At 44.7% G+C, this 27,071-nt stretch overlaps 2 protein-coding genes across 2 annotated transcripts in view; one reads left to right on the top strand and one right to left on the bottom strand.

Annotated features, from left to right (window-relative positions):
• Positions 1 to 14,451, bottom strand: part of rarga (retinoic acid receptor gamma a) — a 42,603-nt gene extending 28,152 nt beyond the window's left edge. The window contains exons 1-2 of the mRNA XM_070909689.1: positions 14,296 to 14,451; positions 1,097 to 1,458 (exon numbers count right to left, since the gene is read on the bottom strand). Coding sequence (XP_070765790.1) covers positions 1,097 to 1,265 — 169 coding nt within the window. The 5' untranslated portion in view covers positions 1,266 to 1,458; positions 14,296 to 14,451. The remainder of the gene's footprint in view (positions 1 to 1,096; positions 1,459 to 14,295) is intronic.
• A 1,768-nt stretch (positions 14,452 to 16,219) lies between these two features.
• nr1d4a (nuclear receptor subfamily 1, group D, member 4a) lies at positions 16,220 to 27,019 on the top strand. Its single transcript, XM_070910495.1, has 8 exons — positions 16,220 to 16,518; positions 22,309 to 22,614; positions 22,700 to 22,788; positions 22,915 to 23,059; positions 25,402 to 25,976; positions 26,079 to 26,264; positions 26,383 to 26,593; positions 26,738 to 27,019. The coding sequence occupies exons 1-8, from the start codon at positions 16,503 to 16,505 to the stop codon at positions 26,932 to 26,934; spliced, it is 1,725 nt and encodes a 574-aa protein (XP_070766596.1). The 5' UTR covers positions 16,220 to 16,502; the 3' UTR covers positions 26,935 to 27,019.
• The last annotated feature ends 52 nt before the right edge of the window (positions 27,020 to 27,071 follow it).

Raw genomic sequence — 27,071 nt, 5'->3', positions numbered from 1 at the left:
TCCACCACCTACCACCCACCACCACCTGCCGCCCCTTTTCGCACTGCACCCAGATAAGATTTCAAATAACTCCTGCTTACCTTTACCTCAAGCCCTAACCTCAACGAAAGTGCTCCTTCTTTTCTCTCTTCTTCTACGTTCTTTTCTCTCACACGGATATCCTCAGTGGCAAATTATTATTATACAAGGATACTCCCTGTCCTACAATCCTGACGTCGAAAAACTGCATTTTGAAACTAGCAGGTGTTTTCAACAATGAGCAAAGCAGCGCGTGTGTTTAACCTGGCTAGTTTTTCCATGACAGAAAAACACTCTGGATTGCCAACAATCTCCTCTTTGTGCTCTGTGCTCCATACATCAGTTCATCTTAGAGCTTCAGCATACAACAGTGCCCCCTGTGGTCAGGTCTGAAACTATAGGTCTGACACTACTGGAATGAGGTGTCCTGGTAAGTCTGGTTGTTTGAATCCTGCCTTCAGCTCACCTTTCTCTCTTCAAAAAAAAAAGGTGTGTGGTATGCTCGTTCTGAATAAACAGTCAGATAACTCTTTCAATCGCAATTGTGCTCATTTTCAAATATTTGTTGATGCTCAGAGCACTCATCACCTCACACTGAAAGAATGTTGTTTTGTCTCTAATTGCAGACTTGTGGGTTGCCTGCCTCACAAAAGCTCTGTGAGAGGTCCAGATGCACACACATGGAGACACACACACACACACACACACACACACACACACACACACACACACACACCAGTGAAGCCAGAGCCAGAGTTTGTGGTCACAACCACATCATCTACAAGCATCTATAAGGAAACCACAGGAGCAGAGTAATCATTGTATTGATGAAAGTGGACTTTTTCCTCATGTTTTTTTATACCGCTCGTCCTATATCACAAACAGACCCTAAAGTTTTCCATTTCCACAAAATTACACATAATGAAGTGCAATTTAGTGTTTAATGTGACTTGACTAAAGTGAAGGTATGGGCCATGTATGTAGTTAAGAGTTGAAATGGAAAATGATACATGAGAGGGAGGAAAAGTCAAACACACACATACACACACACACACACACAGTAATGAAAATGACTTACAGAGGGCGGCCATCTCTTTGGGCAGGTCGGCACCAAATCTCCCAAACAAGCTGCTGTTGGCCAGCAGGTCGAAAGGGGAGTGGCTTCTCATGGAGTTGAAGGCGAAGGGGTAGACAGCAGGTGGGAAGCCAGTCATGTGACCCACCTGCTGTTCCCTGTTGGTAGCCATGGCGACGGAGCACACCCAGGGGTCCGCAGCAGGCCACTGGGTGAAAGCAATGGCTCTCACAAGACCTGGAAATTCCTGGAAAAGTTGAAATCCGTGTCCTTTTCAAAGAGTCTCAGGATGTGCAACGACTGGGCCTCTTGTTTACTGAGGGAACGTTGGACTCCACTTTTGAAGAGTCATCCAATTTACTTTTCTGAGGAAGAGAAGGCAAAGAAATGTGTCATTTCCTACTAATAAATTCACCACATACAACATGAGGGTAAGTGTTTCTGATTGGTGCGAACATGATGATACTATCAGTGGTTGGTGTTGAGATCCTCTCTGGATTCCACAAAAACCATTCACCTCACATCAACTCTGAGGCCGTGATCTATCTACGCTCTGGGACTGAGAATAGTTTATCCACAGTTCTAATGTAAGAAGGATGTGCAAACTTCATACCAACAGGTATGACAGAATGGGAAGGAAAGAGGAAGTGAGGAAGGACGGCGAGAAACCAAAACAGATAAAGACGTGAGAGAAAAAGAATGAGTGAGCTGTGAGAGGAAAAGCCAGAAAAACTGGGACTGGACGAGAGGAAAAGAAAATAAGAAAGAAGTTTGGAAAAAGTTATAACAGGGAAGAGCGGGAGGGGGAAAAAAAGAGAGAGAAAAAGAGAGAGAGCTCTTGTTCCTGCAGTTTTGAAGAGCTTCCAGACTTCTACAGCGATTCCAGGCTATGCCATATGATTTAAATCACCAGAACTCTACTATAAAGAGCTCCTCTGTTCCTGCTGCCAGCCTAGCACAGCAGCCTGCCTCTCTGCCTCTTTCCCCCAGGACCAGAGGCCCAGACACGGGGTCCAGAGCCTGAAGAAGGGGGGTGGGGGGGTGGGGAGTTGATGGGGGTAGAGGGTAGGGAAAATGAGATCCACTGATTGCTAACTGCTGCTGTCACTTCCAACTATCTTCTCTTGAGGTCAGGCTCCCATCCCACAGAGTCATTTTGGCTCTAACCTCCCGCAGCCCGCTCGTCACTTTGACTCCACACAGTAGGCACAGACAAGTCAGGCTCAAGTGTGGACAAGGCTGCAGTTATGCCCGACTGTTGACTGTTAATACAAGAGGAAAAAGAAAAAAAAATCCCAGTAAAGCCTCCCATTTTCTTTTTCATGTTTTCTTTTTGCCTTTCGCTTCCCTAGCGTGATTTCATGAGTGGGTGGTGTGATCAGCTTGTTTTTTAAATGTGGCTTTGAAAAAGAGCAGAGCCAAGGAATTTGGAACTGCTGTGGCTTGTGAATCCGGGAGAAAAGACAGGGAAAAAATCTTGGTAATGAATTCGGTATAAACAAAGAAATGAGGGGGTGTGGGGGGGTGGGGAGAAAAAAAAAAAGATCTAAGGCTGAACCGGTGAACTGCTGAACTGAGCGAAAACACACAGAGGAACAGTGACAGGGTCTGGGCACTGGGGGGCACTAAGAGGTGGCGCCGTGCCCAGGAAAAAAAGAGGGAGAGCTTTCCAAGACGCACACATATGCACCACTCAGTCTGAAAGACATACACATGCAATCAAGCACTTGAAAAAAAACTCTACACATGTGTGAGAGCACCCACTAACACACACACACACACACACACACACACACACACACACACACACACACACACCTCTCACCCCTTGCCTTTTCCAGGGCTCTGGCTCCCTCCCTGCCTCTCTTTCTGGCTCTTTCTCTTTCAACAGAGCCAGTTAATTACACCCTACTGCTGCAGGCAGCTTCAAACCACCACTAATTTAGAGTTCCATTACAGTAAACTGTTCCACATGTGCTTCCAGGGCCCAGGCAGGCTCGGGTGGCCACGTTTCAGGAAGGAGCAGCCGCCGATAGGCACCCACCCCCATCCTGCCAACACAGCCATACTGCCATCTTTCTTTTTCTTTCTCTCTGCATTTCTTGCTTTCTTTCGTTCTCTTTTTCAGTCTATCCAAACTACCTTTGATTTTTTACCCCCCCCCCCCTTTCCTGACCCACCCCACATCTCCTCTCTATAATCATGTCCTTATACCCAATCCTCTACCCTGCCTCCCCCACCCGCACCCCATCTCCATCCCTCCACTGCTTATACAACTTGTACCATGACCCCGTGCAGCGGTTCCACTGTGTGGCTAACGCACAAAAACATCACTAAAGATTTCACAGAGGGCCTAATGGGAGAAGAGGTACAGACTGGAAAAACAAAACTGCCAGCAACGCACAAGCTCATAATGTGTGTGTTTGTGTGTGTGTGTGTGTGTGTGTGTGTGTGTTATGAGTATGTACTTGGCCAGCATTTAGCCTGTTTGGGTATCTGCCTCATGAACTCAAACCAGGCCCCATAAAGGCAGCACAATCTGTCTGCGAGTGCTGGGAGAAGAGAGAAGGCTGAAGAGAAAAAAGGAAGATGTGTGAGAAAAAAGAAGGATCATAGTAGAGAGTAGGACTGTACGCATGTGACTCTTGTATTCCCGCAGGAGGAAACAACAGTATATTCATCCAGAAATTAAGATTTAAATGAGCTTCAAGCCACCCAACCCAAGCAGAGAATCCTGTTTAAGCACAATAAACCGCAGTGCCACTGTAAGAAACAAAGAAACTAAGAAACTGAGAAAGAAATAAACTGAGAAAGACACAAAGGAACTCAGACAGAAAGAACTAAAGAGTACAGAGAGAGAGAGAGAGACAGCCTTTTAAAATAGAACCCAGTAACTTTACTCTCCCCAAACACAATAATGAATTAATAAAAGAGTTGGCGCCAGTGTTTTTTAATGAGTCACATCAGCCCAGCAGCTTTTTACAGAGCCATTTATGTTTTATGTTGGGTCCTGTGGTAGGCTCACTTCGCCAGCCCGTCTGGGGCTATAAGGGGATAAGGGGAATTTGGAGTGACCTCATCCCCTGTTAGCCAGGGCCAAATGGGCATAGAGGGCCTCCCCACTTCCCCTGAGCCTGGGGGGCACACAGGAGGCAGCAGGCGGCCAGGCAGGCGAGGAGCACCAGGGCCAGCTATGGGTGGGTTCACGGCTGCTGCTGCTGCTGGGACTTTCCATCATTCCCTAAGAGGTGCACTGTAGCGGTTCAAATTTACTTTGGTTGTTTCTGTAAATAGTGGAGTGTCAGACCTCACAGTAGTTCATCATGTTAAAGCAGACTCATTGGTTACACTTGAGATAATCCACTGATTTTTATCTGGGACAAAACGCTGTGTGGCAAATGAAATGAAATCAATCAAGCCGACAATTTGGAGACATCGCCACAAGACGAGGCACGCTTCGAGAGAATGAGATTCCCTTGTTTGCTGAAGAGTTTGGATTTCAACATAAAAGACGGAGCAGAACGGAGAATCGAGAGAGAGAGAGAGAGAGAGAGAGAGAGAGAGAGAGAGAGAGAGAGAGAGAGAGAGAGAGAGAGAGAGAGAGCGAGCAGTTCCCACAGATTGAATGTCTGTCATACAAAGGGTATCAAATCCTCTGTGAGCAAAACAACAATTGTGCCTTAACCGTTGTGACGGAGTGAGGCCCCTCGGGCAATAAGAACTGCAGTCAAACATAACAAATAAATCACGGCATCTCAGGAAGTTGTGCACCACACAACCAAGAAAGGCAGTGTTTTTTTTTTTTTTTAGTCAGCACAAGAAACCACAGGTGATTACTCGGCGTATATGAGCAGGATTCTGGGTGCCATGGCTGCTCCCGGTTTGTTAACTGGAGGACGGAGTGAGGGAAACACCAAAAGAATGTACATTGCTGTGTGTGATGTTATATTGAGTTATAATTGTATGTCTTTATGGATATTTGCCTTTGAAGTTTCCGCGACTCTCCACACTTTCAGTTCACACGTTTTCTTTGGGTTTCCCGAACTCCCCAGGAGGCCACAATATGCAATTTTCTGAAATTTTCTGGGAGGTAAAATAAAAATATGTGTCAATCAGTCCAGGCAGAGCAGCAAGTCAAAACCTTTTTACTGGAAGGATTGAATTGTAAATTCACAGCCTGGAGATAAATGAACTGTACCATGTACTCCTGGCAGGGGAAAGCTTGGCAGAATCACAGAGTCCTCTCACTCTTTTTCCACCTCTGACTTGCCCACTCCTGTTCATTTTTTGACAGAAAACCTGCATGTCTTCCAGGCACTGTCCTCCAATTGTCAACATTATAAAGTGATTTATGTTCAGTAACTTTGTAAAGGAAACGACTTGAAGCAGAGACGGTTATGTTTAAGTTTTGGGTCATGGGTGAAGTCATACTACCACAGCAGTTAAACAATGGATTTTACAGTCCATGTGTCCTAACTGAGTTGACAGACTGGCTTTTCCAACTGCTTGGAGCAAAATGAATATTTAGCGTCATCGTCACTGCTTAACATGCCCACGCAGAGCAATCAGCAAGTGTTTGTGGGCTGTCACAGACAAATGAAAATGTTCATATTGAAACAGGATCATGAGAGCGTTATCTGATGCCGTCGCTGGCGTCAGCAGTATTTTGGCTGTGAAAACACTATCCTCAACACTATTATCTGATGCAAAGCTGACGGCTCCCAGTCTTTCAACAAGTGGCAGGCTAATGGCTCCGAGAGAAAGACACCTAGTGACAGACGGTCCAGTGTCTCCAAACAGACCTGCATTCCTTTGCCTCAAACTTGTTTGACATCTGCCTACTCTTGGCATCACACAAACACGTATTCATTTACAGCAACAATGCAAAGTAGCACCTCTGTGTAATCATTTGTCACTTAAAGAGGTATTGTTTTTCATGAGTGCCACTGGGGAGTGTCATTATGCAATCCTTGGTTGTGTGTCTGTAAATCATCAAACATTAATTCCTAAAATCTCTCTTTCTTTTCTTTGTTTAAAACATAACGTCACAAAACAGGCTGTGTTGACTCGCCGTGGTGGAGGGAAGCATGGAAAGAGTGAGAACTCGCAGCGAGACATAAAACACTTTGTGACATGATGAAGTCATCCTGACAGCTCGCTGTTTCCATGATGTGGTAGAGCTCTTTGGAGTACTCAACATGGAGACTCCAGCAGTGGGTCCAGCAAAACAAGAAAACACACCACAACAGGAAAATGGCAAAGACAGACGATGGTAAGAAAGTTTGAGAGAGTCAGAGAGACAGGAAATAAAGCAAGAGAAGAAAGTTCAAAGTGGCAACAGTGTGCTGGCTACTCTACTAGAGGTAAAGTCCGTGCTACTAACACATCTCGTTTTGTGATTACTGAGAGAGGATTCACACAGGCGGCCATGAAGGTGTTTCCCTTCCTCAGCTCGGAGAGAAAACAATCCTTTCTCTGTATAAAGAGATGCATAATGGATGGGTTTCACCACCGCTGCTTTTAGCCTCGGGAGTCAAAGCAACACTCAGACACGAGCAGGCCCAAGCACACACACGCAAGCACAACATGTGAAACAACACACATTCACACAAGTTTAACTTTGTGCCAAAAGATCTTTTAATGAGGGCTCGGAGGCAGGCTGAAAATGTAAATCCTCACAATCAGAGCGGCACACCTGCAAAAATAGACATAGGAAATGGTGTGCAGATAGTTTCCAAGTTAATTATAGTGTGGTAGTGGAGAGCCCCTCGATTCCCCTAAAACCACCTGTCTAACCCCTCCCTACCACTTGGCCTTAATTGCTATAGAAATTCCAGAAAAAGACAGGTATCAACAACTCCCAGATTTACAGCTCAAAGTCATCTCACAAAGAAGGACTGTTAGCAGATTTTGCAATACAGAAGCTCTTATGGGTCAACTGTTGTTTCACTGGTTCTCAGATTTAGCCCCACCTGAAAAGTATCATCACATAACGCATAAAAAATATACTCTTTGATACAGTTTTTGACTTTTTTTAAACGATTATAACGAATGAAATATTAATTGTTCATTGTTGTTATTATAATCAATTTTTCTCCTGATTTATTCATTATTTTTTGACATTTAACTTTGTCATCCATACCAGATACGTCTAAATTGAAGGGACAAAAACTACCACTAATCACACTATTTCAATAAAATAAAAGTGAAATCTTTTGAGCTTTTGTTCAAAAGTAGATATTTCCCCGACCATAAGGGGCATTTTACCTGTATATTATTGCTGTTTATGTTTATTATATGAGCCTTGACAGAATTTTAAGGCTGGTCTGTTGCTTGATGTGTAAATATTTACAACAACGAAAATGGGAGAATGTTTTTGGTAATAAAGCTGACATACTCATGATCACAAGCACAGGTATCATGAGTAATGACACAAAGCCATCTGGAGCATTTAACAGCAAGCACAAATAATAACTGATTGCAAACTGTCACTGAAGATGAGCAAAATGCTGTGACTGAACACCATGAAGGTAAAGCTGGTCTGTATGGACAGCCTGTCCTCGAAAAAAAAGACCCATGGGTGGTGCTCTGGAGGAGGACGGCGCCGTGATATTGCTCTGCCTCGGAGATGAGCTCCGTTTCTTCCACTCCAGATGTCACTGACTCAGAGTCAAACTGATAGACCAGATGACAGTGAGGGGCGACACGCAGATATCACTGGCCTTCAAGCAGACGTCCCTCACTCGATCATGCCGGTGTTTTTTCAATTCACTTCAATCAAACTGTCCCTCACGCTTATGTCAGGGCCACCAGGGGATATATAAGCGGTGAACAGCAGGTGCAAAGCCAAGGCAGTCCAGCTGCAGCGGTTTACCTACTGACCAGTCACTGCTGGACCATAAACCAAAGCACTGTGGAAAGCTACGCTCTGACATCAGGTCCCTGATCTTCATCTGATATCCAAATCACACAGCACTAAATACACGGTGTTACACACGGCCGTAACAAGTGGAACCTGTTAACCTAGCGCATATGCCAGCATCAATAAATAATCTACACTGACACGCTGCTAACTATGGGAACACAACGAATAAACTTCCATGTAAACTAAGACCAGAGTTTCAGACACACCTCACGCAACAGGAATTAGCCTCTGCTGTTAAAACGGTGGAAAACAATGCTTCTCTTTTCCAAGTGTTCATATGTTGGTTATTAAAAAAAAACAGGTCAAGGACTGGTGACTCCTCTGGTGAATACACATCAAACACATGCAAGCGTGTACACACTAACACACACACACACACACACACACACACACATACATATGCTAATAATAAAGAGCTCCACAGGCACTGGGTAACACTTGAAACACTCACTAATAAGCACATATGTGCACGCAGGCACACATGCAGGCACACACACATGCTCAAGTATGTTTTCATATAAACTCAGTGTCACTCTTACATAAGCAAAGCGGAAAGAAACAAACGTACTAAAACACAGCACGCAAACAAACATGTGTGTGTCAGGACGTTTCAGTGTTTACACACGAAAATCTGGTCGGATTTCGGGGAAACAATGATTAATTGTCTCAAAGCCTCTCAAGTGTTTTGCACACTCGGTCTCTGTCTTCAATTAAAACTGTCGACCCATTCCCGAAGAAAATGCAGCCTCTCTCTTTCCTTCTCTCTGCTAACAGAGAGAGAACGAGAAAAAGGGAAGACAAACGATGGCTAAAGTTACAGATTCTAAACTTGTTAAGTATAAGTGACTCACCAGCTCTGGTGTTGATGAGGCAGACGGACAGATGAAGCAGTTGACGGAACAGTCTGGCAAGCGGAGCTAGCCGGAGGAAAAGGAAGAAAAGATGTGTGTACGTTCATCAGAGTCCTTCTGACAGCAGAGACAGAGTAGCAGTGAGCCTCTCTCTCTCTCCCTCACTCCCCCTCTTCCACTCTCTCCTCCTCCTCCTCTCTCTCAGCCTCTACCTCTTAAAAATCACTCTTTCACTCCCCAAACACAGGCACACACTCACTCTCTCACTCACTAAGAAATAATTATACTCTCTGATTCATAAAGCCTTCCTTTGTCACGTGACCCAACACTTCAAATATACAGCACATTTTTTCACAAGCCACAAAATGCCTGGAGGGAAGAAAAAGGCCCGGAGAGCTTAAGTTTCTGTTTTTAATTCTCTCTCCCTTCTTTGTCTCTCGGGTGAATTCTTTTTCTCTCCTTCATCTTCTTGGCTAAAAGGGTCGGTTTACCTACAAACTGTTTGTGCATGTGGAAAGGCAAAGCCATGTCGTGATCTTAGATCATTCATGTTTAATCAATAAATTCACAGTTTAATTGGAGAGGATGTTTGAGTATCCTGAACAACACAGATTATACTGTTTTGATTTAACACAGATGCCGTTTTAATGGCAAGCTAATAGGTTTATTCTTCCAAGAAAGTCAAAGCAGTTACACCTAGTCATTTATTCCAGTTGTGATCAGTTCATGGATTCATCAGAATGGATACCTGCTCAGCACAGGCATGAACTGTAGGTGCTGTTTTTGTACAACTCATATTTGTGTTTGACACTGTGTTTTATTGCTTGCAATGTTTCTGTGACAATCTTCCCAGAGCAATGATAATAAATCACTACGATTATTACAATCGCGGATGCTACTACTACTGATAGGACTTCATGTTAAAAGAAGAAAGCAAGTGTGAGGAACCTTGTGAAAGCAATTAAGGAAGTATTGGACACAAAGACAACTGAGTATCTAAAACATTCTCATTGAGGTTAAATGAAAACCAGAGTTTGGCATTCAAAGCTGGAATCTAGCACTTTTTAGGATACATAACATCTGTCAACATCCTGCCAAACATTATGCAGTTATGAATATTTTTAAGTCAACATTATTGGAGAAAAACAACCCTGCAGATTTCAATCATTTCAGTTCCTAAAATGGAACTCGAGGTGGCACATCAGCTGAAGGGAAGTCCCTGTGTGAGATGGCAGAGCTGTGCAGCAGCAGCGGCAGCAGCAGCGACAGATTTGGGTGTGCCCCTGAACGTGCCCCTCTCTCCATATGAGATCATATGTTTCAGATCTGTGTTTATGTGTTTGTGGTTCTGGGCGTGTGCCCTGTTTTTCTGAATGTAATGTTTCTCAAGTTGTTTTGGTTATGAGGAGCACCTCAAACCTCAGAACTGGGAGGAGAAGGCACACCTCAACTGGCACCTCAACGGGCACTTGTACCTCTGCAGCAGAGCACAGATCAACTACACGTTCAAGAAAGAAAAGTACACAAGTACATGCATTCTTCTTCAACACTTAAATACGAAACATCTACACTAATTATCTAATGTCTAAACCAAGCATAAGAGCAGCAAGCATTTTCAAAACACCCAACTTATACATGCACTACTTCATCTAAAACGATGCCCTTCAGGCACACTGACCATGCATCACTTCACAGTCTCCTAAATCTCACAGTCTCAAACAGAAATGCCAACCAATGCAGCATGTGGAACTTTTCTTTTAGTCTTCCCAGATACCTGTACATTCAAGACCTGCTATAACTGCTGTTTATTTTGTTTGTAAATCACAGTTAACTGGCCTGATGCAGGCAGAGATCTTATCCCCAAATGCACTGACCCCAACATGTCTCCAGGATAAAGTCAAGCCATCCCAGCCTCGCTCTCTCATTATTCATATGTGATTTCCGATCTCATATGGTCTACAAGAGCCTACTGAGACATCTTTTTTGTGTGGATTTGCTTGTACATAATCAGGGTGAATGAATGGATAAGCAGTGAGAGGCGCTGTTGCCTTTCTGCAGAAACCTTATATTCAGGAAGCACAGATCTGAGCCATACTGCAAGAAGCACTTCAGCCGATCCTTATCTCGTTTACATTCGATTTATGTGTTGCTTATGAGGCCGCTAAGGCTAAAAGAAATCCCTTAACTGTTTACATAGCAGGACTAAATCAGCAATTGTGTAAAATGAAACAAAAAGGGGGAAAAAAGCCATAGGACGCTGCAAAAACCAACTCTGTTTTAGCCACTGGAGTGAACTGTGAAGTATTCATTTCAAGTCAGTGTGATGCCATCAGGCCATGCATTTGTGTCAGATTGTTAAGTCAAGTGCATGATGGTGGTCGTGTGTGTGTCAGTGTGCAGGGCATGCTGTGCTCCTTATTAAATTATGACAGTGAGCTTGAGCAGGGGGTTGTGTTTAGGCTTTGCGTATGTGTGTGTGTGTGTGTGTGTGTGTGTGTGTGCGCGCGCGCTCTTGCAGCACGCATGTCTGCACTTGTGAATATGTGTGTGTGTGTGTGTGCGTGTGTCTGTGTGCATGGATGAGCATGCGTAGGCAGTAGCAGCGAGGAGGTCAGAGGTTACCAGTGTTTGTGTTTCAGTGTCAGTGAAGTGTGCTCCAGGCAGAGATTTATGGTCATTGTGTCTGGGAGGCTGCAGAGTGGGGGATAATGAAGATAGATCAGGGTGCTATCTCCCTCTCAGGGCACCACTGGAAACATGGCCTATGGCTCCCTCCGTTCTCGTATCATTAACTTCAGCGTGTGACATCATAACGCACTGCCCTGACATCAATCCTAACACAGTGCGCTCTGACAAAAAAGTCGAACACAGAGAGGCAATTCCTCACAGGAAGTCATCCTGCAAACAGGCATTGTTCAGCACGTAGCGTTGCAGCTTCTCTGGGTGTGTTTATGAAGATATGAAATATTCATGGAAGCTTCGTACTCGGTCGTGTGTTTCCACTTTAAATTCAACGTATTTGCATTCACAGAGCTATGGAGCGGAGGCCTGGGGCTCGCTGGCAGAGGAGGAGCAGCAAAGGCAGAAAGGAAAGGAGGAAAGGGGGGATGATGGAGGGAGCAAGAGAGGGAGGAAGTGAGGTCAGAGGGGTTAAAGAGAGAGAGGGGGAGGCAGGAGGGCCAGTGGTACGGGGCATGTGAGAGAAATGGGTGTGAAATAGAAAAAGAGGGGAGGGAAAGAAATCTGGGAAGGGATGGATTGTGGAGGGAGGGATGGGAGAGGGGGGGTTGATGGGATTGGTGGTGGGGAGGTGAGAAGGGGTGCAGGGAGCTGGTGCCTGTGGCGGCAGGTTTTAATCAGTAACAAGATGCCTGTAATGAGATCACTATTTCCCCACATTCAAATTGATGTCATGTGAAGTTTGGTGCCACACGGAGACAGGCAGGGGACACAGGGCGAACACACACACCCCACTCGAGAGTCATTTGCACACACACACACACACACACACACACACACACAAATATACACTTGCTTGCACTTTCTTGGTTACAGACTTAAACACACATCCTGTGAAATGAAGGAGCTCATTCATCCAGCCTGGCAAAGTGCGCTCATTTAGAGTCCAACCGCCTTGAAGTAAAAACATACACAGAGGAATACTACGCGCAGGAAAATGAGTTACTCATGGCGAAGGAGAAATGTATGTGTTAGGGACCGAAGGGCATATACCACTATGTGCTCCTCTAACAAAAACAAATGAGCACAAAGCTTGGAACAGAGTGAGAGAGAGCCAAAAGCCTTTTTTTTACTGCAGAAGAAACTAAGGGGAAAAGAGAGGGGGAGAGGTGGAGAAAGAGAAAATATTAAGAGTGTGTGTGTGTGTGTGTGTGTGTGTGTGTGTGTGTGTGTGTGTGTGCGCGCTCTTTGTGGATATTTTGGGGTGCATTCAGAGGCTGTTGATGCAGCTACCAGGGAGTGTGCTCTGCCTATATTCAGACATGTGTGTCCAATGAAAGGTGAACGGCTCTCCTGTCTATACTTTCCTCAAAAATCAGCCATGATGTCACCATGAACCCATCTTGAACCCACCTCTGTCAAAAAGCATTACTCCAGTCCTCCCTCTCTCTGCCTCATTTTCTGTTCCACCTCTCCCTCCTTCACACTCCATTCCTGCCTCTCGAATTCTTTGCCGAGCTCCCCATTCTTTTACGTTTTCCTATTTTTCATCTTTCCGTATTCTTCAACATTTCCCCTCTCCCGTCCATGTATCTTTTCTCTCTCAGTGTAGCTCAGTGTTTTTTTTTTGGCAAGCGTGGTCTAATTGAATCACCAAAAAAGCGCAGCCGTTTGCCAAAAATGCCAGGATGTTCTGATTATCATAAACTTTGTTTAAGCTGTGGTTTCACAAAGAAAATGCTCTTGAGTGCATGAGGGGAAGCCAAAAAAATAAAAGCAGAAAAAAAGAGGAATAGTGGAGAATGCAAATGAAAGAGGGGAGAGGGAAAGAACACTGGGGAAGAGAGGGGTGGTGGGGGCAGCGAGAAGGCAGCCAGAGAGCCACATATGGAAGTGATTCTGTAATTACTGCAAATCTGTGAGCTCAAAAGGAAAGGTCTTCTTTTCCATGCCTCCTTCCCTGCACATAAAACTGCCCTTGTGAGAAAGTTGGGCACTAAATACTGAGCAGGAAACACGAAAAAAAACATTTTCATTTACTTTTTGCTTTTTGGCATGTGGGGTTGGTGTATAAATATGTAGATGGTGCATGTTTAGCATGTTGAGTTTAAATAAGGGTCTCCTTTTTTCTGTTTTTCTGCACAGATGAAGAGAGAAGAGAGAAAAAAACTCTGCTGATCATGAGGCTAATTCCTCACAGTCTACTACTGGAAAATTTTCTGCATTCTTTGCCCATTTGCTTTGCTTTCCTGAGTTTAATCAACCGTCCTGGAAAAACTGATCTAAAAAAAGGAGAGAAAAAAACTGTGTGGTTCAGCCTGGAATAAACTGAAGTCTCTCATTAGACACACACCTAACTGGCATCCTTCACATAATGCACACATTCAACAAGGTGTGTGAGGGAGGGGGCGGGTTGAGGATGAGTGACAGACACACAGACAGAAAGACAGACAGACAGGCGGTAACGAAGACGGTCTTTTTAAGCTCCAGGCGAAGCAGCGCTTTGCAGGTGTGTACGTTGGCAGAGACTTCTGTTCTGCTCAGTCCCCAAACCGTCTCAGCAGCCTGTAATTATCTCGTGCCCTGCCATAACGTGTTCTCGTGATGAGTGCTCGAGTCTCTCTCTCTCTCACACTCACACGCACACATACACATACATACAGTAAACACACCCGGGTTGGCGCAGCTCGAGCTACGTTTATTCTCAGACACAGCCAATTAATCACAATTAAAGTACAGGGTCCTACCTTCTTCGCCTAGAGTAGAGTCTGCCTCGGCTTCAAAAGCGAACACATTCCGCCAGAAGTTTGAAACATTCATAATGGATGACAAGCGCACGCACGCCGAAGTTTTCTGTGAAGGAGACAAAACAAAGTCACGGGCAGCCTTCAGAGAAACCCTCTGTCGGGCTACAGCACTGCAGCTCGTAAAGATCACGCCATTTGGTCTTTACGCTTCAGAGATCATTTCAGTCATTTGTCAGATTACCTTCGTTCGTTGCCAATCCGTCACTGTGTCCCGGCTTCAGCTCAGGGGCGTTGATGGGAGCTACCGTGCGTGAACATTTCTGGCACGATGACTCCCTCTAGTGACGGAAAGGAGGACTGCAGCGCACATCCTGTCAACGAGGATGAGATGGAGCACAGCAAACAAACAAGTGAATAATTATGCAAGAAAGTAACAAAATAAGTAAATCAATATGCATGTATGTAAATAAATACTACATTTTTCTGCGGTCATGTCTAATTTGAGCATAATCTACTTTTCGGGGGTTTATCAATTAAAAAATGATAAACGGCTGCTTCACACGAGTAAGCATGAGAAAGAGAATTAAAGGAATATTGGTGAGCTCACGAGGCATTAAAGCAATCAATTACTAGATGGATAGACTAAAAGAGTGCTTTGTATTATCATGTAAGCCTATTTTATCCTTCCTTCCTGTATTTATTACAGCTCTTTAATAAAAACCATTACACCAGGTTTATATGAACACAGTCATTTCCTTATCTTAGATTAGGTAACAGTGTATGTATGCATTTTTATAGTGAATGAAAACTCGTCTTTAGAACATATTTTATGACAAAGTCCAAATTGGATTTTCAAATTTCAATTTTTCAACTTTTGTTTTGTTTATCTGCAATATCACCATTACAGTGTACTCTTGCACTGGGACTTCTAAGGAGCATAAAGTCAGTAAATACATGTGTCTAGATAGATATCTGCTTATGTGACAATGCCATGAATTGCCACTGAGGGGCGCTTTCGTCAAACTGTGTATAGTTGTTCCTGCATGTGCAGGGACTAACACTGGGCTACAGAGTTTGTTGCTGACTGAATGTTAAAGAACTTCTTGTTGCGCAATCTCGTTTTAAAATAAGAAGTAAAATCAAGCGCACAGGGTGGGTGAAAATATGGGTGAAAATATAAAAATATATGTTCAAATATGGGATATTTCAGCAAATGCAATTTTAGCCGAAGTTGGGTTTCGGCTCCAACAGCGTGTTGTTGGCGTGTCGCAGGTCCAGTTGCGCATCTACAGTTTCCTTTGGCACATGAGCTTTAAACTTGACACTTGCTTGTTGTTTGACACGTCAGTGTTTGGCACGTCTCTCTGTTTACCATCCGTTTGCAGCGCTACTTGTCAAAGAACAAGCAGTCACGGTGAGCCACGCCTATTGTCCATGTGCTTCATCCTCCAATCTCTCCATCCCTCTGCACCACGCGCGCCGTATTTTGCATAAAATGTGTATCAGTAGGGCAGCGCTCTCCCCGGCACATGCAGGGAGCACATGTAGCGTGGCTTTACTGAACACATACCACGGTCGAATAAGCGCATCAAACTCCCCTCAGCTCCAGATCCCCGCCAATGAAAATGCACAAAAGCGTGAAGTAGAGAGAGGGAGAGAAAGGACTCCGCGAGATACAAAGAGTGAGCCAAATCCCACACAAACAGACACAAGTTGAGCGAACGGAAAGGCGGTCACATTTCCTACTCACCTGCAAACGTGATTGAAGTGGGTATTTGTATCAGTGGGTGTGTATGTCTTGCATGACACTTCACGGACATGCTGACTCTACTTTCTTGGAATTCATGAGAATCGTTTGATCCTCGCTCGTGCTACACCACAAGCCTCTCCAGGCGAGGCGCAGTATCCAGAGCGCAGAAAGGCATCCAGGTATCTTTTGAGGAGACCAGCTTGTCCAACTCAGCTTTGTCGGAGCAGAACTGAGCACTACGAGACGCACCTAAAGACAGCTTACTGGGGAAACTTGACGTGAACTGGACACATTCCCATCACTGCTTCCCATTTTTGCGCTCCATGGAGCAGGTGTTTTACGCAGAGCTGTTTTTTGACTTTCTCACCGGTCTTCAAAAGACTTTTGCTCCAGTCTAGTGACATTCACGGACGTCTATCTTCAAGTCAGTTTAAAATCATCGACATCAACAAGAGACATGGATAACAGCCCTGGTAAGATTAACATTTTGTTTGACATGCGGTTCCATTACTATTGCAATGCTGATTATGAGTCAGAATTCATTGATTGATTGAACGGCCATTGTTTAAAATCGACAATGCTTAGCTGTGTCTGACTCAACCTAAATCTAAAATAACATTTATTTGATTTAAATTTAATAAATCTTTGATTAATATAACGCAGAGTGGCCATGCTATTGTTTATTACTCATTGTGTAAAACGCTTATAGCTCAATTTTTTTTTTGCCTGTGTGCATAATTTGCAATTACGTGTGCCATGTAATGTGTGAGTTGTTCTCATAAGCATCAATATGTGCACGAAATAGAATTTTTACATGCAAGTGTTTGACTGAGCTGAGTCATTTTATTCGTTCACGCGTGATTGTGACAATTACCCTAATGCAGGAGTTGGCTCTTTAGGCATTTAGTCACTTCAACTTCTTTCTAAGTTCAACAAAAGTACAATGAAACAGTGAGACTTTACACAAACTTCAAGCTTCAAAAAAAGTTGCTGCGCCTGGACTGCAGCTCCTCTGACATATGGTTGTACAGTGAGGCTGGCCACTTCCTGTTTCTCTCCATGAAAACAAACTCACGTGGAGCCTCAGTGCAGTGGGCTGTCACTGTTGTCATAATCTGTCAGAGCCAGAATTTAAACAGCGCACTAATCCTCTATCTTCTCACGAGGGGGAAACGCAGGAAATTTAGGCGTAAAGGGTGTGTTTGTTTCTATTATCAAGGCCATCGCTTAAGTGCCTGCAGTGTAAAAGTTGATAACAGGACTTCCATCCGTTAAGTAGCATTAGGCAGCGTTTTCTCGAGGTCAGCCAAAGGTGCACATGCTTTCTGCTTTCCTGTTCTAACTGACGGTGAATCATTTACAACAGCGACGGTCACGTTCCAGCACAGGTGATGGGCGTCAACACGTTACTCTAATCTGAAGGCAACAGTAAACCCACTCACCGAGTTATGGCTTTCTATTTATGTTGACAAAGTGGGCCAGTGTTCACGGAGCAAGCATAAATGAGTAATCATATAATAGCTGTAGTATTAGTCAGCCGATAAAGATGAAGACTGCATGCTGTTGGTGTTTTATTGATGTTTGTGTGAGCGAGGGCAATTTCAAGCTTTTATTTGTTTATTTATATATTTTACAGTTTATATAAATACTCATTTTCTTATATAAATGACAATGCACCTTTTAACTTATATAAGTCTTTACATTTTTGTCTTCCACTCATCGATGTAAATGTAAGAGACCACCTTGAACTGGGTTCATTGACCTTTTGATGTTTCATTTAGGTTATTGGAATGACTTCATTTCCCTCACCAGATCAGTGTACTGATCTAAACAAAGCTCATAAACATCATCATAACCTGGCAAAAATATGGCTGCAGTGGGCTGTATGGCTCATAAAGTCCTGAAGATAAAATTAGAGTGTGTGTGTGTGTGTGTGTGTGTGTGTGTGTGTGTGTGTGTGTTGACACAGAGCCCCCATTTCACCAGCAGAGGTGATTGGGTTGTGTGGTTAGTGGGGTTGCATGTAAATGGGGAATTCAGCTGGAGGATTATTGTAATGATTCATTCATATAAAAGCATGTCTTAAATGCCAAATAACATACAAAATAGTTGCAGATTTTAGGGGGAAAAAAACATCAGTAATTCAGTACAAATATTTGAACATGCATAATTGCACATCTCCATTATGCAAGTAGTTTACCATGCATTTTGGAATATGTAAATCAATATTTTCATCAAACTTGTACATCCTTGACCTCATGTGAAGGGTCAACCATACTATGCTGTGGGAGCCAGTTGTTACAGGTATTTAGTCTTTCTTGACACCAATATCCACTTGCTCAGTTGCACTATACTAGATTCCATTTAGATGTAAAATGATCCTCGTATGATAAAAACAGACAGGTGCCTGATCAACTGACTGTCCCCACTGTCAGCTGCACATCATGCACTGTAAACTGTGTAAACTCACCAACACGTCCTCTGACACGCCCCTAGTGGAGGTTTTCTGCACTATTCTGAGCACTTTTAAAACAGCCCAGCTCCACTAACTCCACTAACTCAGGCCCCATTCCTCATCAACTGGAAACAGTCATGACTTTGGTTCCAAGTTTTACCTGGCAAAAACATTTAGACAAAACTCATTAGTAATAAAATATGTGCTTGCTTATAAGCTTTCCACATTAGTTTGAAGGCTGGTGAAAAAAATTTAAAAACTGTGTCACAAAACCAGTCCACAAAAATATCTTTTTCAGGACATGCAATGCAGGGCTTATTAACATCACTCAGTCTGTGAATGGAAGAAGAGTGGTGCAACTGACCTATGGTACAACTATTCAAACATAATTAAAGTACTAAAGAAGATTTTAGGAAAACAACAAATTTGTATATTGAACACACGAGGGTATAATTCACCAGGAATAAACTGATTCTATATTACAGAGGAATTTAATTATCATATGCATTTCCTCACGATGTAAACTTGGGTTAGCACATACTGATACAACACAATGATCCTCCTGTTTAGCTGCAGCGCCCGTGTGACAGTGCAGGCGGTGCTGCTGGTGGTGCACAGTCAGACCACCCCGCCGCATAACATGCTGCTCTATTTAATTTGGCTCTTTAATTATAAGCCCCTGGCGGACTGCAGAAGCTCTGGCTGGGGCGCAGCTACATGTCTCTTCCCAGTGAAAGCTCCGTCAAAAAGCCTCCTCACGTGGCTTCCCTTGCAGAGCCGCGTGCGACGCGTGAGACACCCGGGCCCTCCCTCCCCGCCTCCCGCCGCTTCCCCGCTCTCACGGACGCTTCTGTGTTGATGCCGCCTGCGGTGATGGTGAGGGAGAGCTTGGTCAGTGGGTCAGCGATTCCATGCATTAACCCCCCCCCCCGTCACGTTTTCCCGCCTCATGCGCCTCCTGCTTGTATTGAAAGCGGTGTGGTAGAGGCTGACTCGAGATTTGACTCCGCAACATCTGTCCCCAACTCATCGGTTCAGGGCACACATCCGCTTAGGGTGGGTGTGTTTCAGCTGGAACGTGACTCTGCTGTCAAACACAACATCTCTCTCCTCTCATCCGACGCGCTCTCCAAACGATGCTGAAACAGATAGCGGATTTTAAACATCGAGGGGCTGCATCTCTGTTACATAAATATAGAAATCGCACAGCTCAGAAACGCATGTTTTTCAATCCATTTTTGACACGACATGCGACAACAACCGTAAAAACCCAGGTCTATACATCTTTCAAATCATAGTCTGGTGTTTTATAAACTCTAGCTATCCACTGTGCTGATCTAAGACAGTTCCTCCTGATGACTGCATGAGCCAGAGCTAATGTGTGATGCAGCACCAGTTTGGAGAGATGCTAGAGGCACATAGACACAATTCTATCAAGTTCCTGTGATATTGACCTACTTACACAAGCCTGAGTTAATGAAGTCTGCTGCAAACACCCAAGTACTGTTCACAGATTGGCCTTGTTCAGTAGCACACAATAACTTTTTTTTTATTAGCCACAGCCTATAGCCTACATCATTTTCTGTTGCAGCATAATAAACACTGTGTTGCTCTAAGGAAGCAAACCATATGCCATGTTTATACAGAGCCATAAGCCACAAGGGCAAACAAACACCGTGGTCACCTTAACTGCAGGCTATCCGCAGCTGTGTCTCCATGTCCTGGAATATGAGGTGAACGAGTGGAAGTAAGATATAAAGGACAACAGAGAAACAGAGAGGAGAGGAGCCTGTGAAGTGCTCACTGCTCACGTTTCTCTGCCTGCCTCCTGTCCCAGGCAGATTAGTGCTTGCACGGGTAGACTACGCTAGCTGAGGCTCAGCTAGATGGGCATTGAGGAAGGCATTTCATATCATTTGAAATGCATGAATACACACAGTTCAATTTAGAAGTTGACTGATGTCACATGCTGCCAACTGTAAGACTAAAAACAGTAATGCTGCCTATCACATAATCAATTGATTGGTGATTCCAACAGGCTACCACTTTGCAGCCTGTGTGGATACTTCAAAACTGCAATATTTGCATTAAAAATACAGAAAATAATATCTCATGCTGTTTTTCCTCAACCAATGCTGAGGACTCAGGACAACTAATTATTAATGCTATGATCATAATATAACAATAAATGTTTTGTACAAAACAGTGAAGGAAGTGTGCGGTGTTTATATCTAAACTGTATTAACCTTTATACTACAACACTAAACACATGCAGGTGGCAGTTTTACAGTAGCCTCCCATCACTACTCAAAAGCAGACTGTAAAGTGGATTGTTAATTGACAGTGTTTACAGCGCAGTGGCTCTAGGGGTCATTCATAAACACTTACTGTACATGTGAGTCTTCAGGTGGACATTCAATGTGTTCGGGTAAAGTTGGAGGGGGTTGGGCCACGACTGTCTGCATGTAAGCTCAGGAAGAGGTGAGGCTCAGGCCGGCATCTGCTGGGTCTGTCTATGGCTCTGGCATGAGTCAACAAACGGCCAACACGTGCTGGTTGAGGGATTATCAACACATCTGAGCTAAAACAATTACTGTGTGCAGCAAAGGGCAACACAGGGATAGGCCTACTGCACTTGTGCATGACTTCCACATACGGGGCTGAGTTGGTTAAACCACTGTATATAGGTTATGGCATTCATTTTGAATATTGGAAATTATTTGAATGTTGGAAATTTCTCAGTTGCACGTGCAAGCCAATCACGAATGGAGCTTTAAATTGGACACGTGTTTAGATTAGTTTGAATAACTTGATTTCCATATCATTTGTCAGTGTGAACGTCTCTGTGCAGGACTCTACTGTACACGGAGTTGGTAGTATATTATTACAGCAGTCCAGTTCATACAGTTGAGGCGTTTCCTTTCGCAAAAACGTGACTCACATTCTCCGAGTGTTGGTGGCGCATGAACGGCCGTGGCTGAGAGTTGGTGCCACCTCACGCCCGGGGGCAGCTTCCCAGTCAGCGTATGTTTGTAAACACACATCTGACTTCAGATTGTTGTATATTTTCAACACGAGACTGCGGATTTGGTTCGGGCAGTAACCGTGTCAGGAGTCCATGTGAGGCGGCGGTCAGGTGTCGTGCTGTTAGCTGGCGCTGGGCACGGTGCCAGGGGAGCGAGGCTATTATTGGAGCGGAGGAGGCAGCAGACCCCGCAGACACGTGAGGCCGTGTCTCAGCTCATCCACAACGCATGACTAGAAGTGCGAGAGAGAGAGAGAGAGAGAGAGAGAGAGAGAGGGGGGGGGGCGAGGAAAGCGAAACTTCAGAAACAACCACAGCTGAATGACAAAAAACATCCCTCATGTTTGCGGTGCCTGTATGAATACTGCATTAGCATGACGCAGGAATTATTTACAAAATGTAGCGCTTGATCGGTGCATCCAGTGGAAGTCTGCCTGCTTTGTTGCTGTGCTACCAGCAGTATTTTTAGCGCCCACTTTATCCGCTTGAACGCACCATTACACACAGGATGAGGGAACGACGCTGCAAATTCTCAGAGCTGTTCTCGGCCGCCCAGAGGTTGTGCAACATTACATCACACCACATCCAAAAGTTGTAGAGTAGCTGAACGGTTTCTTAGGAAATATGGATGACCAACTTAAATGTGTATCATTTGTAATTGATTTAATTCAACCAATAACTTGATATCTGAATGACATTGTGTGCTTTATGTAAGAGCTTGAACTCACTTTTGAACTCTCAGCTCAGAGGTCTCATGTCCTCCATTCTTTCCCTTATCTGCAGGAGGTGGAGTTATCCTGTATGCAGGCTCCTCTGGCAGTGCCAGCCCCAGCCCTGGAAGCCCCTCCAGTGGGTACCAGACACAGTCACCCTCTTCACACTCCCAGCCCTCATCTCCAGAGGAGGTTGTCTTCACAGAGATTGGAGCATTGAAACACAGGGCCGGTGCGTGCACCACCCCATCCTCCAAACTGGTGTTCCAGTTCCCAGAGGTCTACAGTGGCCCCTCAGCAGCAGCCACTCCACAGCATACATATGCGCACCCCATCGCAGGAAAGAGGCCATGCGGGATCACAGGAACTTTCACAAGTTAGTATTTCCTCACTATCAATATTATGCTTAAAGATTTATACCTTTTTGCAACTTATCTAACTGGCTCTTTACCCTTCATCAGAGACAGGTGGAATGGTCCTACTTTGCAAAGTCTGTGGGGACATCGCATCTGGTTTCCACTATGGAGTGCATGCATGTGAGGGTTGCAAGGTAAGGCCCCCTGATCAGAAAAATCAGGTCAATATCAATAATAATAATCAATGTGGAATGACTCAACAATGTGTTGCTTTTGGTGCACCAGTTTCATGTGATTTCTTTTTTTTCTGTTTATTTCAGGGGTTTTTCCGCCGCAGCATTCAGCAGAACATCAACTACAAGATGTGTGTGAAGAACGAGAACTGTCTGATCATGCGCATGAACCGCAACCGGTGCCAGCACTGCCGCTTCAAGAAATGCCTCTCTGTCGGCATGTCAAGAGATGGTGAGACATCCTGACACATTTTTTAACGAGAGAGACCCTCGTGCAGTTCTGCCAGGATGCCACAGTGCTCTGATTAGCCAAAGCAGCAGGGAAATGGGCTGCCTGAAAGAGGCACAGTGCTGATATGTAGGTCTGTGTGAAAAATGTAATGCGGAAAGTCTTTTGAGGTCATCGTGCCAGTAGCTCACTCACTCACTTTATCAGCAGACCTGCACCTGCCTTGCCCTTCTACTGTGTCACTGCACTGCCAAAGATTACCATCTGGCCTTGTATCACTCTCTTAAGTTTCTGAGTGTCTTTCTCCTGCCCTTTGCAGCATCCTCCCACAATGCTGTTACCTCTGTGCTCTTGTTCAGTAAAGCCCCTCCCCCTCCATGTACCCACCATGTTCCCTCAGCTCTCTTACATCTCCCCCTCAGACAATGATTTATGAGAAAAGGAGCCTTGAAGTCCCCGAAGCTATCTATCATCTGGAAAACTGCAGCAAACACAGGAATTATTTTAGGAAATTGGAACGGGGTCAACTTGATTACCTTGTGTATGCCCATAGAACATCATACTGCAATTAATGAGGGATAGGGCAACGATTAAGCAAGGGATGCAGAAAACAGTCGTGACAGAATTTATCAGGCGTGACGCTCGCATCACCTAGTTTTAGCTCTGATGGCTGAACATTGATTGATCACCTATCATCGCAGATTAAGAAAATAGCTGAGCTGACCTAGAAAAACAATACAGAATTGAGCCTATAGTGCACTCATACATTATGACCTACTTGGTGTAGTTTGCCTGTCTTCTTCCTCTCAGTATGGTTTCTGCTTATCTCCGCCCTCCAGTACCCTGCATTGCCTAATCTAGTAAAGAGGTTAGTGTTATTTCTGCATGTGCTTGACACTTCTGGCGCACAGAGAAAATAGGGTGGCAAAAAGCGACTCAATAAGAGAACAAACAGCCAGGTCGACCCTCTTAGAGGAGATTTTCGAAAGCGTTAAGGACCACAACCTAGAAACCCATTTTTGCTCTGTTTCAACCATTACGAAAACAGGAAAACCACATGCAACTGCCTGCAGCCCACAATAAATAGTACACCCTGATTTCACACCAGGCAGCTGTGTGTCTTTGGCTCTGCAATATAGACAAATACTTAAGTCCGTTGGCATGATGGCACACTTTTCTTCCTCTAACCAGAGCATAAATTTTAGCGCTCACTTGTCCGCATTCGCTTCTTTTTAACCACGATGAAAGGGATTAATCTCACGCCACATTATTGGACCCATCCTCATTAAGGGATCCTGCGGGCAATGAACAGATTACTGTATATTTGGTAAACATAGCAACATCTACTGTGCATACTAATGGGCCAAGTAAATCACCTCACTTGACCCAACACTGTGTCATTATGTTTTTAAGTAAATTGCTACCAACATATGGGAATAGCGGTACTTTGTTTTACAAATATTATTGCTGCTATACAAGTTTTCTGCTACACTACAGCAAGTACTGGATACCTGACTTTATCCTGTACTTGCAAAAGTCTTTGAAGCTGTACCAGTTCAACTTTGCTGCCTTATCTAACTCCACCTAGCACACGCACACACCTCCCACACACATAGACACACATTCTCACTTTCCATGTGTCATCGTCTCTCACGTCAGTCCTCTTCATGTTCTCACTACTGTCTTCTCAACTCGTTTGTGCGCTTCAAGCCCACCTCTCTCATCCCTCTCCCTCTCACGATCTCAGTGCCAGTGACATCACACTCACGTTGCCCCACTGCCCTACTTACAAGTGGAGGGAGGGAGCGGGAGAGGAAGGAGACAGGGGTGGATAGAGGAGCAGATGAGGCAGATGGTAGCAGGAGGTCTATAAATAGCCTCTCCAGCTGATGGTTACTGTGGGAAGGGGGAGGGGGGATGTGAGTGAGGAGAGGGAAGTTTTCATCTCACAACTTACATGATTCTTCTTCAGATACTTGAGCTTTTGATGTGCGAGTGTGTGTTTGTATGTGTGTATAAGGGTAACTGTTTCTCCATGCTTAGCTTTAATTTATAGCCAGCATAAGTTACTCTAGCAGTCCTGTGTTTGCTACATGGCACCACTGTGTAAGTAGGATGCACCTGCCTCTTGATCTTTAAGAAATTAATTTGTCCTGTCATTTAGTGCTTGTATCTTCATAATTTCATACAATTTCAGGGAGCAACAAACAAACAAAAAACTGGGGATAACATTAATTCTTTTAAAAAGTAAGACAAAATGGAACACAAGACGTGTCCAGTAGAAATGTCCATGTTGTCACAATGACTGGATGCTGATCTGTCCTCACTGCTTGTGTCTTCCCTAGCTGTGCGTTTCGGCCGCATCCCCAAGAGAGAGAAGCAGCGACTTCTGGATGAGATGCAGAGCTACATGAACAGCCTTAATGAGTCGGCTGCCATGGAGATGGACTCATCCTCAGCGAGGGACGCTCCCTCCAGCCCAGAAGATGGCAACTCGAAAGAGGCCATCGGGGCCATCTCCAGAGCTTACCGTGACATCTTCACCAGCCGCAACAGCAGCCAGGAGAGAGCAGCTAAGAGGGCTAACCTCACCACCAACAACAACAACACATCACTCTTTTCTCAGGATGCCAGTTTTCCACAAGTCTCCTCTCACCCCACCTCTGCCCAGAGTTATCAGTCTTGCCCAGTAGCGTCTGCCGCTCGATGCCCAGTTGCCCATAATGACAACCAACATGCATTCCACAATGTGGACAACAATCGCTATACCTACTTAGTGTCAACTAATCAGAATCATGACCAGTCTACCAGAACACCTCAAAGGGGCAGCTCTGCCAATCACAACAGTTTTCGCAATGCAGGAAGTACCCAAAATCAGCCCTCCTGCCCGTGGAAATTAGCTCCAGGAGCTAAAGTGCTGGTAAGGAGCAGGAAGCATACTAAATTAGATCCAGACTCTTCTGATATATCTTGTCTGACCAACAATTTATGACTCTTTTCTGTCTTTTGTCTTTCTCTTAAGGCTTGTCCTCTCAACGCATGGCCTGTATCAGGGGCAGAACGCACGAGTCAGGAGATATGGGAATCCTTCTCTCAGTGTTTCACTCCTGCTGTCAAGGAGGTGGTAGAGTTTGCCAAAGGCATCCCAGGTTTTCAAGAGCTTAGCCAACAAGACCAGGTCATGCTGCTCAAATCAGGCACCTTCCAGGTAATGCCAAATTATTTTGCTTGTCATAAATGTCCAAATGTATTATTGGTTTTATTATATTATTTGTCTCAATCTAATCATTGTGTCCCTCTGTTTTCTCTGTTTCATGTGTGTTTAGGTTCTGATGGTGAGGTTCTGCACCTTGTTCAATGCTGAGGAGCGTACGGTGACCTTCCTGAATGGCCAAACTTACCCGCTGTCCACCCTGCGGACCTTGGGCATGGGCTCTCTGCTGGACGCAATGTTTGATTTCAGTGAGAAGTTGGGCTCCCTGGGGCTAGAGCCTGATGAAATGGCCCTCTTTATGGCTGTGGTGCTGGTCTCTGCAGGTGAGAAAGGGGCACTATTTACTTCATGAGTGGTAAAAGAGTGATAAAAGCTGCAGAGCAGAGCAGTGGCACTTTGTTAATGAAACAATGTTATAGTAAATGTGTCTGTCAACCACTCACACTGGCATTCTCTGTGCTCCTCAGACCGTTCTGGCATCTTGGACATGCAGGCTGTGGAGCAGCTACAGGAGGGTCTGATCCGTGCCCTACGCTCACTGATCACTCGCCGTCGCCCAGACGACACCGCCATCTTCCCCAAACTCCTCCTGCGCCTGCCAGACCTGCGCACCCTCAACAATCTGCACTCCGACAAACTGTTGGCCTTTCGCATCGACCCTTGAGCAGGCCGCTTGAACACACAGACAAAAACTGTTTTACACAGCAATAGACAGTACACCACACACACACACACGCACAGATACTATCTTCCAAGGGCAGGACTTCCTTGAAAATTGAGGAACAAGGAATTGTGTAATCT

Source organism: Enoplosus armatus, chromosome 8 (assembly GCF_043641665.1).
Source record: "Enoplosus armatus isolate fEnoArm2 chromosome 8, fEnoArm2.hap1, whole genome shotgun sequence".
NCBI classification, from domain to species: domain Eukaryota; kingdom Metazoa; phylum Chordata; class Actinopteri; order Centrarchiformes; family Enoplosidae; genus Enoplosus; species Enoplosus armatus.
This window is presented reverse-complemented; position numbering and strand designations above follow the sequence as displayed.